We start from the raw sequence: 16,166 nt of genomic DNA, 5'->3' as shown, positions 1-16,166 counted from the left end.
TTTATCTAATAACATCCCTGGCCTCCAAAAGGAACCCACCTGATGCTCCAAGTCATGATAATGTTGGCGCATGTCATCTGTCTCCTCTAGGTCATCACTGAGGAAGTAATACTTTCGGGACTGCAAATCAAGGCAGAGGAATGAATCAGGGAAGAACTGCATGATCATAAACACACTCAAGAAACTCAGTCCAATGCATGTGTTGCATCTTCTAGCTCATTACGGAGAAAAAGGCAGAGCTCTCCGTTCCCGAGTAAGTGATATGCATTAGTTTGCCCAGTTATATAATTCATTGGGATACCTGACTGTCGAAGTTCCCGTATGTCTCTGAACTTAATGTGTCCGATGAATCTTTGGTCAACAGCTACAAGAGAAAAGAGCATCAGTGTAGAATCTACTTACGCATACATATACACATTATTTTTAAACAGACATAAATTAAAGTTAAGAAATTTTGTAAGGTTATTCTGGAGAAGACCAAAACTATTCTGACATCTGGGCACTATTCATTTTAATTAAAACTATAGTGAAATCACTGGTTGGGAAGTCGCGTGATAGTGGTTTGACAATAAAGGGGAGTCAAAAGAAGGCTTCCAGTTCCAGACTGAATTATTTTCATGCCAGATGGCAGTCCAAAACCATATTTACCTCCTGAATAGCTGTCATAACGACATGCTGGACGGATTCTTCCAAGGTCATGATTTGCTGGATGTAATCTACAAATAGATTAAATTAGGGGGGTCAACATAAGATCTAATTTGTTAGTTCCTTTCTTTACTCAACTCTCCAGACCATCCTTTTATTTGAATCATGATGCCATGGCAGTTGAACAGCATTACATTAGAGAACAGGGCAAGACAGGGTAGGGGGTAGGGCAGAATATCAGAAATTAGCCAAAAGAGTTTGCCTCAATTTGAAGCAGAAGACCTCCCTATGGAATCAGAGGGGGAAGAAAGGGAAAAAGAAAACTAAAAGAAGAAGAGAGGAGAGGGATCAGCAGATTCTCTAACTTCTAAACTTAGTGCTAATGAAATTCCAAGCAACTTAAGAATTTACTGTAAATAGGAAAGCAACACCATATTTTGGACAGCTGCTTGCTAGCCTCTCCATACCAGCATTTTAAGTATCACTGCTAAGATGTTCTCCTACATAAATGTCTATGCAGCCTTATTGTCCCCTCCCTTGTACTATCAAATTGCACTCACATACCTTGCTTCTTCTCACAGCTGATGGCACAGCCTAGTACCAACTGTAGCAATTTCGCAAGCTCGGCCGGATCAGACAGCTCTCCAACCAAGGCTACATCAGGCAACAGCTGCTCTGGGACTTGGTGACCCAGCACCTTAGGGATATGTAGACAGAAGTAAAAATACCTCCTAGCCACCCATGGGCATTCTAGCATTACTGCTATCACTATCTATTTAACTTGGTTTACCTGCTAGAAGCACAATTATTGTCAAACAGAACTGAAGGTAGGGCAATGTATGCAGAAGTTGGAAAATTACATTTTAAGAACATTGATTTTTTTTTTAAAAAGCCACTTGCCCAATAAGTATTGCAAGCAATGACAACTCATATGTGATCTATCCCCCAATCCCTCCCACTTTCATTCCTGTATAAACCCTCCACGTCAGGGGGTCACATGATGTATCGTGACTTTTCCCCCCTTTGCTAAATCAGGGGTGGGCATGGCCACTGTGTGATGCGTTTGGCCCGTGGGGCAAGAGTTTGACACCCCTGCTCTACATCAAATGATCCTAGATCATGCTAAAGGAGGATTTGAACCCAGGTCTCACTACCTTAAGCCCATCCCGAGTCCAACAGAGTAGGAAATTGGAAGCAAACAAAACAAACCTGTACATCCATAGAAAGTGAAAGATCATATTCAACATATCTGAAGTAATGCTAAATAACAAAATCTATGGATACAAAACCAGGCAGACTGAAGTTACAAACCGCTACTTTTTAACATTGCCTTTAATGTGACTGAAAGAGATAACCTGAGAGTCCTCATTTGAAATCATAGGCTTGCTCATTTAATGTCTCAGCAATATTAACAATTACATTGTCACTCTACCAGCAAACTCAGCCTACAGGTTATACTCACATCTTGGGAGTACTCAACCACACTTTGCAGGACCTTCTTCAGGTTGCTCACCTGGGGAAAAATGGGCAAAGATGACAATATATGTGTAGATTTGCTTGAGTATTCCTGTTTTCATCTTCAAGAAGCCATAAAATTAGAACCCATTATTCCTAGTAATGAGATGTGCAATCATGCTACTTTTACAAGCTTCAATGCTACCTTGATAGGAAGAAGAGTTGTGATGGTTTAAGTGGGAAAGAGAGCATGATACAAGCCAGGTCAATTGCCATTGCTTGCTGAAGATGGCTCACCGCTAAATGCCACCTTCATTTTCAATCCAAACAGCTGACTTTGTTTGGAGACCAAGGTTTGGCTGTCCATTTCATGTACTCCTTAAAAAGCACCTAGGAACTTTGTGAAGCTAAAGTGATAAGTCAAGGCAATCAAGCTGACATTTTTTGCTAACATCTCAATCATTATTGGCACAGATAAGGGAGCAGTCTTATTTGTTATTCAGTAGATGCAGGCTCTCCTAAAAAATTATAAACACAGATTTCTTCTTGTTAGATTCAAAGTGCATGTCTTGAGCTGGCAGTACTGAGAGTATAGAAAAGTAAATGACAGTATCCAATATATACTGCAACCTAGCAACTTGAACTCCACTTTTAGGATAATCAGACTCAAGAATCCTGTGCATTTTAGAGCAGGCTCCTCTTTAGTATCTCAAATGCTTTATGAAGCCGGTATATAACTGGTTTAGAACACTGAAACCTCCCAATTTGTAGCTGCTGGCTGTTGAATTTTCTTCTGAAGTTCTCATTTCTGCTTCTGAGTTCGAGGTTTCCAACTGATACTCAAACACACAGTTAATCACTGTTCCTTTCTTCTAAATGCAGACTGGCTTAAAAAGGAAGGTGGATGATGATCTTTCTACAGTACCCTTCCACTCTTCCGGTCCCAGTGCATTTCTTCCTTGTCTCCACTTTCTATAAGGCTGAAACTATATTGCATAATCATACTATCAACTCATTTCTGGAAACCTCATTGCCACGTAATGATCTTCAAATAAATGTTTTCTTCTCTACTTCCCCCCATCCCATTTCTCTCTGAGCATTTAAGGACACTGGACTTCATGAATTTAACAATCCAAATTATATGCACTTAGCTCTCTGTATTTGGTTTAACAATGCTGACTTGAAACTTGCTTTACCAGAAAAAAGCATACCACAGCAAAATAAATCCAGGGTTGAGTAATGGATAATTTCCTTGTTATATATTTATGCTTAAATTTATGTTAAACCTCTTTATTAGTCATGTTCAAGAACTGCAGAATGTACCGAATACTGATAAATAGTTAGAAATAATGCAAACACCGAATATCTGGGTAAGAATATCTGAGACAAGAATGCTTTTGGGACATCAATTTACTGAATAACAATATATACCTTCAGTCTCCAATTGTCACCAGTGTCATCCTTAATCCGTAGGAGCCATGTTTCATTGAACCAAGATGGATCTCTGGGAAAGAAAAATGCAAAGGTTTTGTGTTTATATGGGATAGGAAGTAAACTCTTTACAGCAGTTCACAAGTATTCAGTGACCCAGAAGCAATAGAAAATCCAGATGACAGGTTTTATAGCAGTTACTTAGACGTATGCTCTGCCTGCCTTTCACCCAAAAAACAGGACATTCCCCTCATTATCCCATCATGACAAAGAAGATCATTACCATGGGAACGTTTGTTTTCCAAGCTGTTGGCTTTATGTCTGATCAGATCTAACCTAGCAGTAAACTGTCCAGCTATACACTGTGCAAAAGGAAATATGTATTAAGAGTGTTTAATTTTTGGGAAGACAGTCTCAAGTATCTTAGCTGACTCCTTTATCTCAATGTGGAAAAATGGGTTGGAACAGAAGCTGTCTTATTATGACTTCTTTTCTCATGTACAAATAATAATGGGTTATGTCTCGCTGGGAAAAACCTCAGACAACAAATATTGAATTTGATATATAGCAACCAGATTATAAATCATAATTTGTTACCGTATTTGTATCTGATAATCATACCAATATATCAAAGAACTATGACACTCTTATGTTATAATAAAGGCAAATTGTGGTTCTCAAAGGGAGATTTCAGATAATGAACACCATTGACACTCTAATACAAGAGGCTTTTTTTACTATCAATTCTAAGATAAGTGAATCATTTATCACACCTCCATTAGCTCAATACCTAGGTCATACTGCCTCTTTTTAATCACAATTATCTTTTACTTAACCAGAGTTGTTTCTTAAATCATCAAAGTTTAACAAATAAGATTTGACTATGAACAGTTTGACCTGCTCTACATTTAGTAACAAATCTGTTATTGTTTACACATTCTCTTAATCTGGTTTATCCACTTCTAGCTATATGTACAAAGAGTCCTGTCCCCCCCACTGAAATGAGTTAATAATATCAAGGTTTAAAGTGATTTATCTTTATTAAGAAAGTTATACCTTACTGGCCATGCTCAGTTTATTTTTTTATTTCATTTTGATTTATCTTTTATCATATTTTATTTCTGTTATATACACCCTGCAGTTCAGTGTATAGTCATGTTGGCCACATGATCATAGCAGTGTTTTTGGACAATGCTGGCTCCCTTGGTTAAGAAATGGAGATGAGCACCGCCCCCTAGAGTTGGACATGATTGGTCAGGGAAACCTTTACCTATTGATGTTTCTTAAGGCTAGTCAATAATCAAAATAAAGTAATTTGGTATTGGCATTCAGAGCTCTCATTGAGTGCTTTCAGGTTGGCAGTTTGCAAGACATAGGAACAGAGAATAGAGATTGAGGGGCTAGTTGAGGATTGTCTATTAGACTTCCCCAACATTGGTTTTGTGAGAATCGCTTTAAGACACTTCCCTCTTCCACTAGGTTCTTCATGAAACTCACATCTTGTGTAGCACCTGGGCAATTGTTACCCCACTGGTCAAATCTTCCATCTTGATACATGGTGATGGAACATGGAAAGTTTGCATCTGGAAAAAATAAAATCACTTGTTAAGTACAGACAAAAGACAATTTCCTTTAGTTAGAAAAGGGATAGTCTATTCTAAAACAGAAACCATTCCCTTGGACTATACATCATCATTAAGTGACCCAACATGATTCTATTAGATATGGTGACTGTAGAAAATATTTTATCATTTTCTTATAATTTCCATTTTATAAGGAGATAAAAAGTGTGACAGGAATTCTCAGCCCAGGATTGCTGATGAGAATTATGAGAACTGATGTCCATAAAGCAAAAATATTCTTGTTGGAGAAAACTGTTACGGAGAAATAGATGCACTTATGACCAATGAGCTGCTTAAGACCAATATAAAATATTTTACATTTTCTCAAATCCCTTTACAGATCTTAAAATCTATGCCTATAGATCTGTTGTGGCCCAGCAGGAGCCGTTGGAGCTGTCACCAGACTCCAACAGTGAGAGGCCCTATGAGTTGGCTCTGGAGGATGTGGAGGACCCTGGACAGGGTTCTGACTCCGAACAGGGCACAGAGAGGCTGGTTGGCCACCAGGAGGCATCTGAGCCTTGGACCAGTGGGGAGGAGACAAGGAAGAGTGAGCCAGACAGTTGCACAGTTACAGGAGGTAATTGCACTCAGCTGGTGGTCATTAGGCTCCTCTCCAGACTATAAAAAGACTGCTTGTGCACACGCCCCTCTTGCAGAAGTCAATGCAGGAATGAATGTCGGAGAACATTACTGTGAGCTTGGCAGGCTGGATTGCTACCAAGCCTTATCTGTGCTGGATTGCTGCCCAAGCTTGTCTGTGCCGGTTTGCTGCCAAGGACCTGTCTGTTAATTAAATGCCGTAACTTATCTTTGGCTCGGAGTGTGTGTTGGTGTGGGATGAGGGGGGTCAGAACATAAGATCAATGGGCAGCAAGGCAACAGCATATACAATGAGGAAAATGCAAGTATTCCTACATCCCAGAATGCCATTTTTATATATCCCCACTTTCTAAATATTTTATCTTATTTAGACTGTTTCTTACACATTTTGCTTTCAGGGTTCCTTCCTACTTTTAAAAATTATGGATGACTCCAAGACTGCTTTGCTCCAACACTGCTTTGCGTTTAAAACATTTTATTAGATTATAGAATAAAATACAAAAATACAAAAGCAAATAGGACACATGGGGAGGGGAAGGGGGAAAGAAAAGTAAGGAGGCGAAGGAGAGAAAAAAAGTGTTGACTTCCGACTCCCTCTGTTGCAGTAGAATAAGGCATTAACAACAAACCTCAACTTTTAACTTTTCCCTAATATTATAAACTAGCCATTTCTAGTCTCATTCTTTTCCACCTCAAGCACAAAATCCAGAAGTGGTCTCCATGTAGCAACAAAAGTACTTATATTCTTTTCTTTGATTAAAACAGTCAATTTAGCCATCTCTGCACACTATATTAAAAATTAAATTGATGAGACATGCATGGAATTATAAGGTGTAATGTCTCAACAAAAGTATATTTCATAGAAATCCTTCCCCCCCCCAATGTTTTCCTACAAATCAGGATGGATTTGATTTAAATCAAGTTGATTTAAATCATAATTTTTAAAGAGCAACTGTCATTTCTGTTCCGCAGCGGCACCTCTGACCCGCTGTTGTCTCACCAACAGTCCCAATATTGCAGAATATATAGCCTCATGCTACATAACTAAGCTCCATTTCATGCACAATAAACTAAATTATTAATGTATCTTAAATAGAAAACTATTTTTAGATAAAAATTTTACTCCAAAAGCATTTTATAAAACTAAATTTGATGAAAATAAAAAAATCCAATTTAAATAAAAAAACAATTTAAAATTTAAAAATCTTATTTTTTTTAAATCATCGATTTTTTTATCTTCCCTGCCACAAATCCAGAGTTCTGATTTTTTTTCCAGTTCTACTGAGTGTAGATCCATTGCTTGCCATAGAACAGTGGTAGTCAACCTGGTCCCTACCGCCCACTAGTGGGCGTTCCAGCTTTCATGGTGGGCGGTAGGGGTTTGCTGTAACTGCTTTATAAATTTTATAAAGTAAAGTTACTTTCCTACTTTATAAATCACCATTACTGTGGAACCGGTGGGCGATTAGAAAATTTTACTACTAACAGAGATACAAAACTGGGTGGTAAGTATAAAAAGGTTGACTACCCCTGCCATAGAAACTGACAAGTCGTTTGTCACCAAGCATGTCATCATGGGCTGAAAAACCATGACTGGCTCAAGGCACCCAGGCAGTTGTCATACCTAAGGAAGGACCAGAATTCACAATCTCCTGGATTCTAGGCTGGTGCCTTAACCACTAGACCAAATGGCATTCTCTAATGCCCTGTAGGTTTTACAGCCTTTGACATCAGACTGCTGGGATCTCCTTAAGTTTAGGAATAGGATAACTAAATTTGTTAGCTGAAACTAGTGGTTTACTATGTATTGAGAGCTCCCAATCAATCTTGCTAATAATGTAACAGGATATAGACAGCTGCTTTTTCTTTCATTAATAATATGGCAATCACTTCCAACCTTTTCATATAAAAGATGGCTGGTTCTTGATGTAAACACTATGTTGGTGACCATTCCAGTCTGAATGTGGCAGAAGCATTAGTCATTTTGCAACTAATTACTATCTGGGTTTCATATAAAAATATTATTTCTTATAAGTGGGAAGCTTCCAACAGCTTTGGATCTGCCAGATTTGTATAGAAGATGAACTCTGTGCCTTTAATACATTTGCAAAAAATATGTTTGGCAAATGCAGCCTCTTGTTTCTCATTGTTGCAGTGGGAAAAAAAGCTGCCCTTCCTTATAATGCAGCTTTCAATCCAAATCTAGCAACAAATAACTGTAATATTTTCTTTCCTGGGATAAGCCTAACAGCTGGCATTTTAGAAAAGATGCATAACAAGATAAAGGAAATGGTATTTGCACAAGATGACCAACGTTTGCAACTACTGTACTGCTTATTAAAGATAAAAAGATAACAAGGCAATTATGCTGGGCAGCCATTCTGAAAATGCCAATTTGGGAATTGCTCAGCCAGCAAAATTGTATCTTGAAATTTTATGCACACAACATACTTATCCTTGAAATGTAACAATACAGATTTTAAGATAAAATAGTATTTTAAGTTTATTTCACAATGTATACTATTAAAACTTTCATGTCCGTTTGATTGCTTATAACCTTCAGCTGGGCAAATAATGCATCCTAGGGCAACAAAACTATCAAATGAGCTAACGTAAAGAATGCATCCAAAATCCAGGACCCCATGACTCCCGTGGGATTGAAATTTGATAGTTGTGGTTGCTTCAGTGCTGCTAGGCCACTGCCCTGCCATAGTCAGCTGTGGTCATGTGACCCATTTCCAATGCCCCTTGCCAGCTTCCTATAAAGAAACTCAACGGGAACACCAGCGAGAAGTCAAAAGTCAAGGTAGAAAGCAGCTTAGATGAATTTTAGTACAGATCTTGCTAAGGAACATTTGTTTAGCAACTGTTTGAAGTTACAATGACAATGAACAAGCAGTATTTATGACCAGTCTTCAAAGTTATGCCCATTAAAGTGTCCCCATGGTTACATGATCAAAATTCAGGCCTTTGCCAGCTCTCCCCACCCTCAATTTATGTTTCAATTCTGTCCACCAGCCTATCGACTCCCTTCACCCACCTATTCTCCCTCCCAGCTCTGCCCTTTTGACTCCTCTGCTGCCCCTGCTGCCGTTAGGAAGGTCTTGCAAGGCCAGCAGCTACCTTGTGAAGGGCCGGGCTGGGTCCACCTTGTCAAGAGCAGGAGGGGCAGAATGCAGGATCTCCAAGAGGCAGAGATGAGGGGTAGATATACAGGTGGGAGAGCTGAAGCAGAGGCAGCACAGCAGGACAGAAGCATGAGGCCTTGGCCTAATGACTGTAGCCAGGACTAATGTTAAACTGTGTGGCCATATCATGATGCTTTTCCTAATGTCCATTTTGCTTAGCAAATTCCATCCCAATTAGGATTGCTAAGTGAGGACTACCTATATAGAACCAAAGGGCAGAAGATTGAGTAATCCAATTTAATAAATGACTATTTATTAAATAGTGCAATTATTCTTAAGGGCCAGAAATCATATCAAGTTCTTAAATGAGTATTTTTTAAATGTACGTACTCATTTATGTATCACTCCATTTCAAGATTCTTTTCAAGTGTCTGGGTGATTTATAAAGATGAACACCATTAAATCAAAATTGATTTTTTTTTAAATTGATAAACTCAGAAAAACCAATTGAAGCAGAAAATTATGTGCCATGTCATTATTAAAATCCATATTGATGAAAATCACAAATAATAATCACCAATTAAATCCTGCCTAAACCAAATAATCATTTTACATAAGATAGATAATAAGATGGCCAGGTGAACTTCCAGGAGTGTGATGTGGAGGAGGAAGAGAAGAAATACCTTCGGAATCATAATAGCCTCACCTCACCAAGGGGATTTCTCATTTGCTGCCTGCCAAGAAGACAAGTGATCACCATAATGGATTCTAATATACTTTGTTACCATCTATCTCTAATTGCTTTGGCTTCTAATTTAAGTGAATAGTTTTTCCACTTAAGGATCCTACGCAATATCTCCTTTCCTGGAGATAGAATTTTAGAAGACGGCTCCTAGATACTTCGGTGCTGCACTATGTAAGGTTTTATAGGCTAAAGAAGTACATTTAAATGGTCTCACAAAGATAATGATAAACAGAGTAGCAACCAAAATATGCAACATTAGTTTACCTAACAACCTGGCTGATATATTTGGTACAATTTTAATTCTGGATTGCCTTCAAAGGTGGCTAGACACATTATATTACAGCAATCCAAACATGTGGTAATAATGGCACAAATCACTGTCACCAGAACAGATTACAATTGGCACAATAGTCTAAGATGGTCAAAAGTTCTCTTTACCATGGTTTCCAGTGGCGCTTCTAACAGTAGCCATGAATACCAAAGAATCCCCTCCCCAAATACATATTTTAAAAACTCCAGGCATATATGTTTATAGTAGGATTTTTGGTTGCATTACCTCCCATAACAACAGCACTTCCAAGTATAATATTTGGAATAATATTAATATTAATAATAATAATAGACAGACAACGCATTGGACAATTACAGGAGTTAAGAGTACATAATATTACAACAGAACTAGGCCTGACAAGATCCGATGGGAAAAAATCCAGTGCTGTACACAGAACAAGCAACCAAAGACAGAACAAAGGAATCTGGCTTTGGACATGGAAAGAGCAGTGAGGTGACCCAGTTTAAAACCAGACGAGTCCAGAAGCTTCTTGATTAGTTGCTTGGAGGGATTCGAATGAGCATGTGAGAGTGCTCAATTTTTTTTTGCTATACCGTATTATATCCAGTAAAATTAAGGAATGTCAACACTTCAAGAAAGATCAGGATAGAAAATCAAAACCATGTAGGTCAGTACTATTTATATCATAAAGTTGTAGTAATAGAACCAAGTCTGCTGCAAGTCTGAATGGCTTCCTCCTTTTATTTTCTTGTGAACTAGGGAGGGACCTTGTTGAAGATGTTTATTCATGTTAATTTCTTGGCCCTGCCTCAGGCCCTTTTATCTGACCAATGCCATGTTCCTTCTGTCCCTCAAAGGCATTTCCTCTGCCCTTACACTTAAGGGTTATTATGTCATTTAGTATAATTTATTTGCTTGTCCTCAATCCCTAAGAGGTTAGCATCTTACTAAAATGTGTGTGCATATTCCCTATATTGACAAAGGCTACATTTCCAGCAATTACAACATGCCTGGTTTTTGGCCATTCAGAGGCCATAAAATATAGCAAATGAGAAGTAATTACCTCAATGGGTGACAAAAACTGATTAACTATAAGTGAGACATGTATTAAAAGATAGAGAATAAGATGAAGAATGGAGAACAATCCTGCTACTAGATGCATATCTAGAGAGCAGCACTTGGACAATATACAAAGTGAAAATGTTTTTTTTAAAGTATAAACTTTTAATTTAAAATATATTGATTCATAACTTATCTCACCACTGGGTATCATGAAAGAAACAGATTAGTACTCATTGGGGTTTTGTCCTTACATTTTTTTCTGTATTTTCTATTTTAATTTTAATCCAATTGTGGATGTTTAAATTTTAATTATTTTGATTCCTGTGAACTGCTGAGAAAACTTTGAGATTGCAACAATGTATAAATGTGATAAATACAAATCATTAATTGACAATGATTATAATTTTTAGATTAATATAAAACCATTATTTTTTATGTTAAAAGAAAACTTTTTTATATTGAAAAGATTAAAAAGAAAAAAAATTACTCTAAAAATATTCATCATTTCATTATAACTTTTGTTTGCCTAATCCACAGCATTAAAGAATCAAAAACAAAATCTTCCCTCACAGTCTCTTAAAGTCTGTTCTCTTGATAGATGGCAGTTCTACAACAGTTCATTAACATGTTCTGCTTACTATAACCAAAAATAAAAATAAAAAATTGAACCAGTTCTGCTTACTATAACAAAAAAAAATTTGAACGAGTGTACAAAAACAAATCATTAAATTATATAACATGGCAATCAGAAACAATATAACAAATTATAAAATTTAAGTGATCGTTTAGAACAGGGGTGTCAAACTAGCAGCCTATGGGCTGGATGCATCACGTGCTGGCCTCGCCTGGGCATCATTACAAACCAAGCCTGTTCCTGAAGCCTGTTAGTACCAGGTGACAGTCTGCAGGTCACAGTTCAGCCAACAAGACCTTCTTCCAGTAATCTCAGATATCAGCTCTTTAACAGAACATGGATTCACCTGGTAACCTGACCCCATGACATGTTATTTAAGTCTTTATTATGCAAGTCTCAGTAGGTGGCAGTATCTGGCCAATCTTTTCTAGACTCTAACTAAGGAATGCTACAGGCCAGTTTAAAAAAAATACATCCTGAAAAGAAAGCAATGTCGAAGCCGTAGAATATAGTTCAGAAAAATACACAGGTGTGTCTCACCAGGATTTCAATTCCACTAGATCTGGCCTTGAATAATGAAGCAGGTTTAAGTAGATGTCTCTTGTGTTATACAGAGCTACACACAGTTTAGCCCCACATATGCTGTTGGCTTTGAACAGACTGTTACTATCAATCGTCCTCACAGAAAAGCAGATGGGATATATGTATGTATATAGTATGTGAAAGGAAGAATTAAGAATCCCGAAAAGGCCAAAAAACTTCAGAGTTTATAAGGCAGGCAAAGTGAAAAGCCAACTAACCACAGAGCAGGGTGAGCCAAGCAGAGGTTACAAAAGAAAAAAAAAAAAAAGCGGGACCGATGCTTACATGAAGCCTAGGGGCATCGAGAGACCTCCAAGAGGCGTTTGGGGTTGAGAAATCAAGAGGAAGGTTGAGACTTCTGCGGCAGGAGGTCTAAGCAAGCACCTGCACGCCCAAGCCAAGCATTGCTCCCTCCTCACGCAGGCTCGTTTCGCCATCTCCAAAACAGGTCGGTTTAGGAAGCCCGCCCCACCCGACACGGATTATTTCCCTCTCCGTATTTATGAACGAAGCAGGCCAGGAATTGCAGGAAACTGCCAGCAGGTGCAAGAGTGCAAAGCAGCAGGTGCCTTCCGAATGGAACGGCTAGGAACGGCCCCCCGCCACCTTCTCTCTCCCGGGGCGGTTCCAGGGGCAAAACGCCGAGTGTGGAGCAGAGTCAGACCCAGGAAAACGACACCTGTTGACACCGCTTGCAAAGGCGGCGGGCGGCTTGGAGGGAAACGTCGCGCGAGCGAGCGCTGCGGGAGGCGGCGCGAGGAATGCGGAGAAAGCAGCGCCCTGCCTTGGGAGCCCACCTCCTCCCGCGTCCCATCGGCGGCTTACCCAAGTGAGAAGCGCCCCGCATCGCTCGCCGAGGCCCATCTCGCCCATGGCTCCGCCGCTCGCAGGAGCAGCAGTAGTCTTCCAAGCGCCACGCCTCCTAGAGCGGCCCTCGCGCCCCGTCCTGACGTCACCGGCGTGCAATTAAGGCGCGGGGGGGGGACTGAAGAGGGGGAAAAAAAATAAACGCCTCTGGAGACGCTCTAGGAAATTATTATTCCATTCGGCGAAGAAGGAAGGCGCTCGGAGGCGGGGTTTGGCTCGCTCTCCTTTCTAACCGTAAGAGGTGGGGGCGGGGGCGCGCGAGACCTCCTATGGGAGAAGCAGGTCTGCGGTACCGTAGTAAGGGATGCGCTCTATACATGTAGTAAGGGTGGGCTCTATACATGGCCAGAGGCATATTTTATCTCACGCGTGTTGCTCCCGTAGTACGGAAAACCATTGGTAAAGGTTGTTGTGGATTTCAATGTCTTGGCCGTCTAGCCTTCTCATCAAAACCCTCAACAGATTCCCCCAGGGGCTCTGCACCAGTAACGCCTTAGCAATAAACCGGTTCGCCACGGGATACGTTAAAACGCCAGAATGAAGTCTCTGGAAAGGAGACGCGGGAGTTGGATAGATTCATGCAGGAGAGTTCCCACTAGGGGGTAGCAGCATGCCTCGTTTTGGGGTTACTATGAGAGCGAATTTGATTTTGACATAAGCGAACTTGGCAACTTTAAGACTTGTGGACTTCAACTCCCAGAATTCTCCAGCCAGCTGGAGAATTCTGGGAGTTGAAGTCCACAAGTCTTAAAGTTGCCAAGTTTGAAGACCTCTGCTCTAAGAAATGACTTCAGTGTCCCGGCTAGCGTTTCATTTGATACAGGCAAATAAATAGAAAGTCTGCTTATTCTTCAGTCTAAATACTTGCTGAACTCCAACTATTAACAACTTGGAAGAGAGAAAATTAACACCAAAAAGTGGCCAGTCACATTTTCTTGCAGACTTAATGGAGTATGCCATGTTACGTTGTCTATGGGGATTCTCAGCCGTCATGGTTGTTCCAAAAGTGTTTTGGGGGAACTGAAGAAGCTTCTTGGATGAGAAGCGAAAGGGAAAAAATGAAGTCCAGTTACTATGCTATGATGTGATTTGTTAGAGCCAAGGTGGCGCAGTGGTTAAATGCAGCACTGCAGGCTACTGCTAGATCAGCAGGTCAGCGGTTCAAATCTCACCGGCTCAGGGTTGACTCAGCCTTCCATCCTTCCCGAGGTGGGTAAAATGAGGACCCAGATTGTTGGGGGCAATATGCTGACTCTCTGTAAACCGCTTAGAGAGGCCTGAAAGGCCTATGAAGCGGTATATAAGTCTACTGCTATTGCTATTGCTATTGGCTTAGCTGAATTTCTACTTAAGTGCACAATCAGGTACTGAGTATAGCAATTTTATCTCTAGCTCACACGGTACATTTATTTCAAACCCCCCTCCCTTCACTAGAAAGAACCTTAAGTAAGTAACTACACTGATATCTTAATATTTTATCTCTTAGTGAAACCATTAAAGACAGCCTCAACAACTATAATCAACTTGGAATTGTTACACATTAGTGTAGTAGTGGGAAGTCAGGGCAGCAACTAAGAACAAAAGGCCTTAAGGATGACATGTGACCACAGTCATTGCTGCTTGTAAACCATCTTTTTGTAAATCATATGAACCCAACCAAATATGAAATAACTAAACTATGGCTTAGCGCAATATGTGAACTTCTACCTTCATTTCACTCCGTTCCTTAGCCTCCACCCAGTCCTGTGATTTTTAGTCATGTTTGTTTTAGCTTTCCAAAGCCACACTTTTCCAACGATGTCACTCTGTTATAGAAATTCTTTCTCCTACTTTTTAGCTCCAATCCACAGAAGTGGAATATTTAGGGCTGCAGTGGTAGATATTTACTTAGCAAAATATCTTATTGAACATAACTAGATCTTTGTTGACATCATTATTATATTTTCATCCCATCTTTTTATGTATAATTTGATGTGGTGAACATACAGCATCTAATACTCCTTGCTTCTATTTTCCCCCACAAAAACAATCGTGTAAGGTGGGTTGGGTTGAGAGAGAATGACTGGCTCAACCTCACCCAACCAGCTTTCATGCCTAAGGGAGGCATCAATTGGGAATCTCCTGGTTTCTAGGCCAGTACCTTAACCATTACTCCAAACTGGCTCTCAAAAGTCATGTACAGTAGAACTTACATGTCTAGACACCCAAAAATCTTATAATTCAAGTAATAACAAGCATGCCAGATTATCAACTTTAATCTTATTAGGTTACTGTTAAATTTGGTACTTTTAAAAGAACATTCTTAGACCAGAGAAGCCCATATATGACACATATGTAGAATCTTTCCATTTATGATTCCTAAGATTTCAACCAGATGTTTCTGGTATCTCTGGGAATTCTGAGGGTTGTGGTCCCAAAATAGTTAGAGAAAGATTTCAAAGTATGCAAAAATATGTTTAGTCTCAAAGACACTGTTACATAGGTGTAGCTCATGGTAGTAACTTTTCCATAATGGCCCATCATGTTTCAGACAGTGGGGGGATTCAAAAAATTTTACTACCGGTTCTGTGGTGTGGTTTTGTGGACATGTCCTGACTTGGTGGGTGTGGCTTAGTGGGTGTGGCAGGGGAAGGTTATTGCAAAATCCCCATTCCCTCCTGATTAGCTGGGACTTGGGAGGCAGAGAATAGATGGGGGCGGGGCCAGTCAGAGGTGGTATTTACCGGTTCTCCAAACTCCTCAAATTTTCCACTACCAGTTCTTCAGAACTGGTCAGAACCTGCTGAATACCACCTCTGGTTTCAGAGTAGTGATTAAAATCTAGATTTTTTGCCTTTAAGCCCAACCTACTCTCTGTTCTGCAACACTAACGACTTAGCAGCTTTTGGCAAATATATATCCCACCAGAGAGCAATGTGTTTTATTTTCTCATGTCCTCTGCTTCTTTTAACCACTGAGATGGAAAACAAACTCCATGTGGGAAAGTTCCCAGCTGGGTTATTTTGGCTACCTTAGGTGGAAACGTGTTATTGGCCTCTGTGACTCAGGAGCAACTCAGACACTGTCTGCTCCCAGCTTCCCTTCCTAGGACTGTCTAGCA

At 39.8% G+C, this 16,166-nt stretch overlaps 1 protein-coding gene across 2 annotated transcripts in view; it reads right to left on the bottom strand.

Annotated features, from left to right (window-relative positions):
• HOOK2 (hook microtubule tethering protein 2) overlaps window positions 1-13,153 on the bottom strand; it is a 28,452-nt gene extending 15,299 nt beyond the window's left edge. The window contains exons 1-8 of one of the 2 annotated variants that reach the window (XM_087709695.1): window positions 13,025-13,153; window positions 5,029-5,114; window positions 3,532-3,604; window positions 2,108-2,158; window positions 1,210-1,342; window positions 649-716; window positions 302-364; window positions 40-120 (exon numbers count right to left, since the gene is read on the bottom strand). In XM_087709695.1, the coding sequence (XP_087565821.1) occupies window positions 40-120; window positions 302-364; window positions 649-716; window positions 1,210-1,342; window positions 2,108-2,158; window positions 3,532-3,604; window positions 5,029-5,114; window positions 13,025-13,072 (603 nt within the window). In that variant the 5' untranslated portion in view covers window positions 13,073-13,153. The remainder of the gene's footprint in view (window positions 1-39; window positions 121-301; window positions 365-648; window positions 717-1,209; window positions 1,343-2,107; window positions 2,159-3,531; window positions 3,605-5,028; window positions 5,115-13,024) is intronic. The other variant, XM_087709696.1, reaches the window with a different exon arrangement.
• Window positions 13,154-16,166: the final 3,013 nt, after the last annotated feature.

Source organism: Thamnophis sirtalis, unplaced genomic scaffold, assembly GCF_051295495.1.
Source record: "Thamnophis sirtalis isolate CommonGarterSnake01/CBP01778 unplaced genomic scaffold, rThaSir2_p1.2 scaffold_3, whole genome shotgun sequence".
In the NCBI taxonomy this organism is placed as follows: domain Eukaryota; kingdom Metazoa; phylum Chordata; class Lepidosauria; order Squamata; family Natricidae; genus Thamnophis; species Thamnophis sirtalis.
This window is presented reverse-complemented; position numbering and strand designations above follow the sequence as displayed.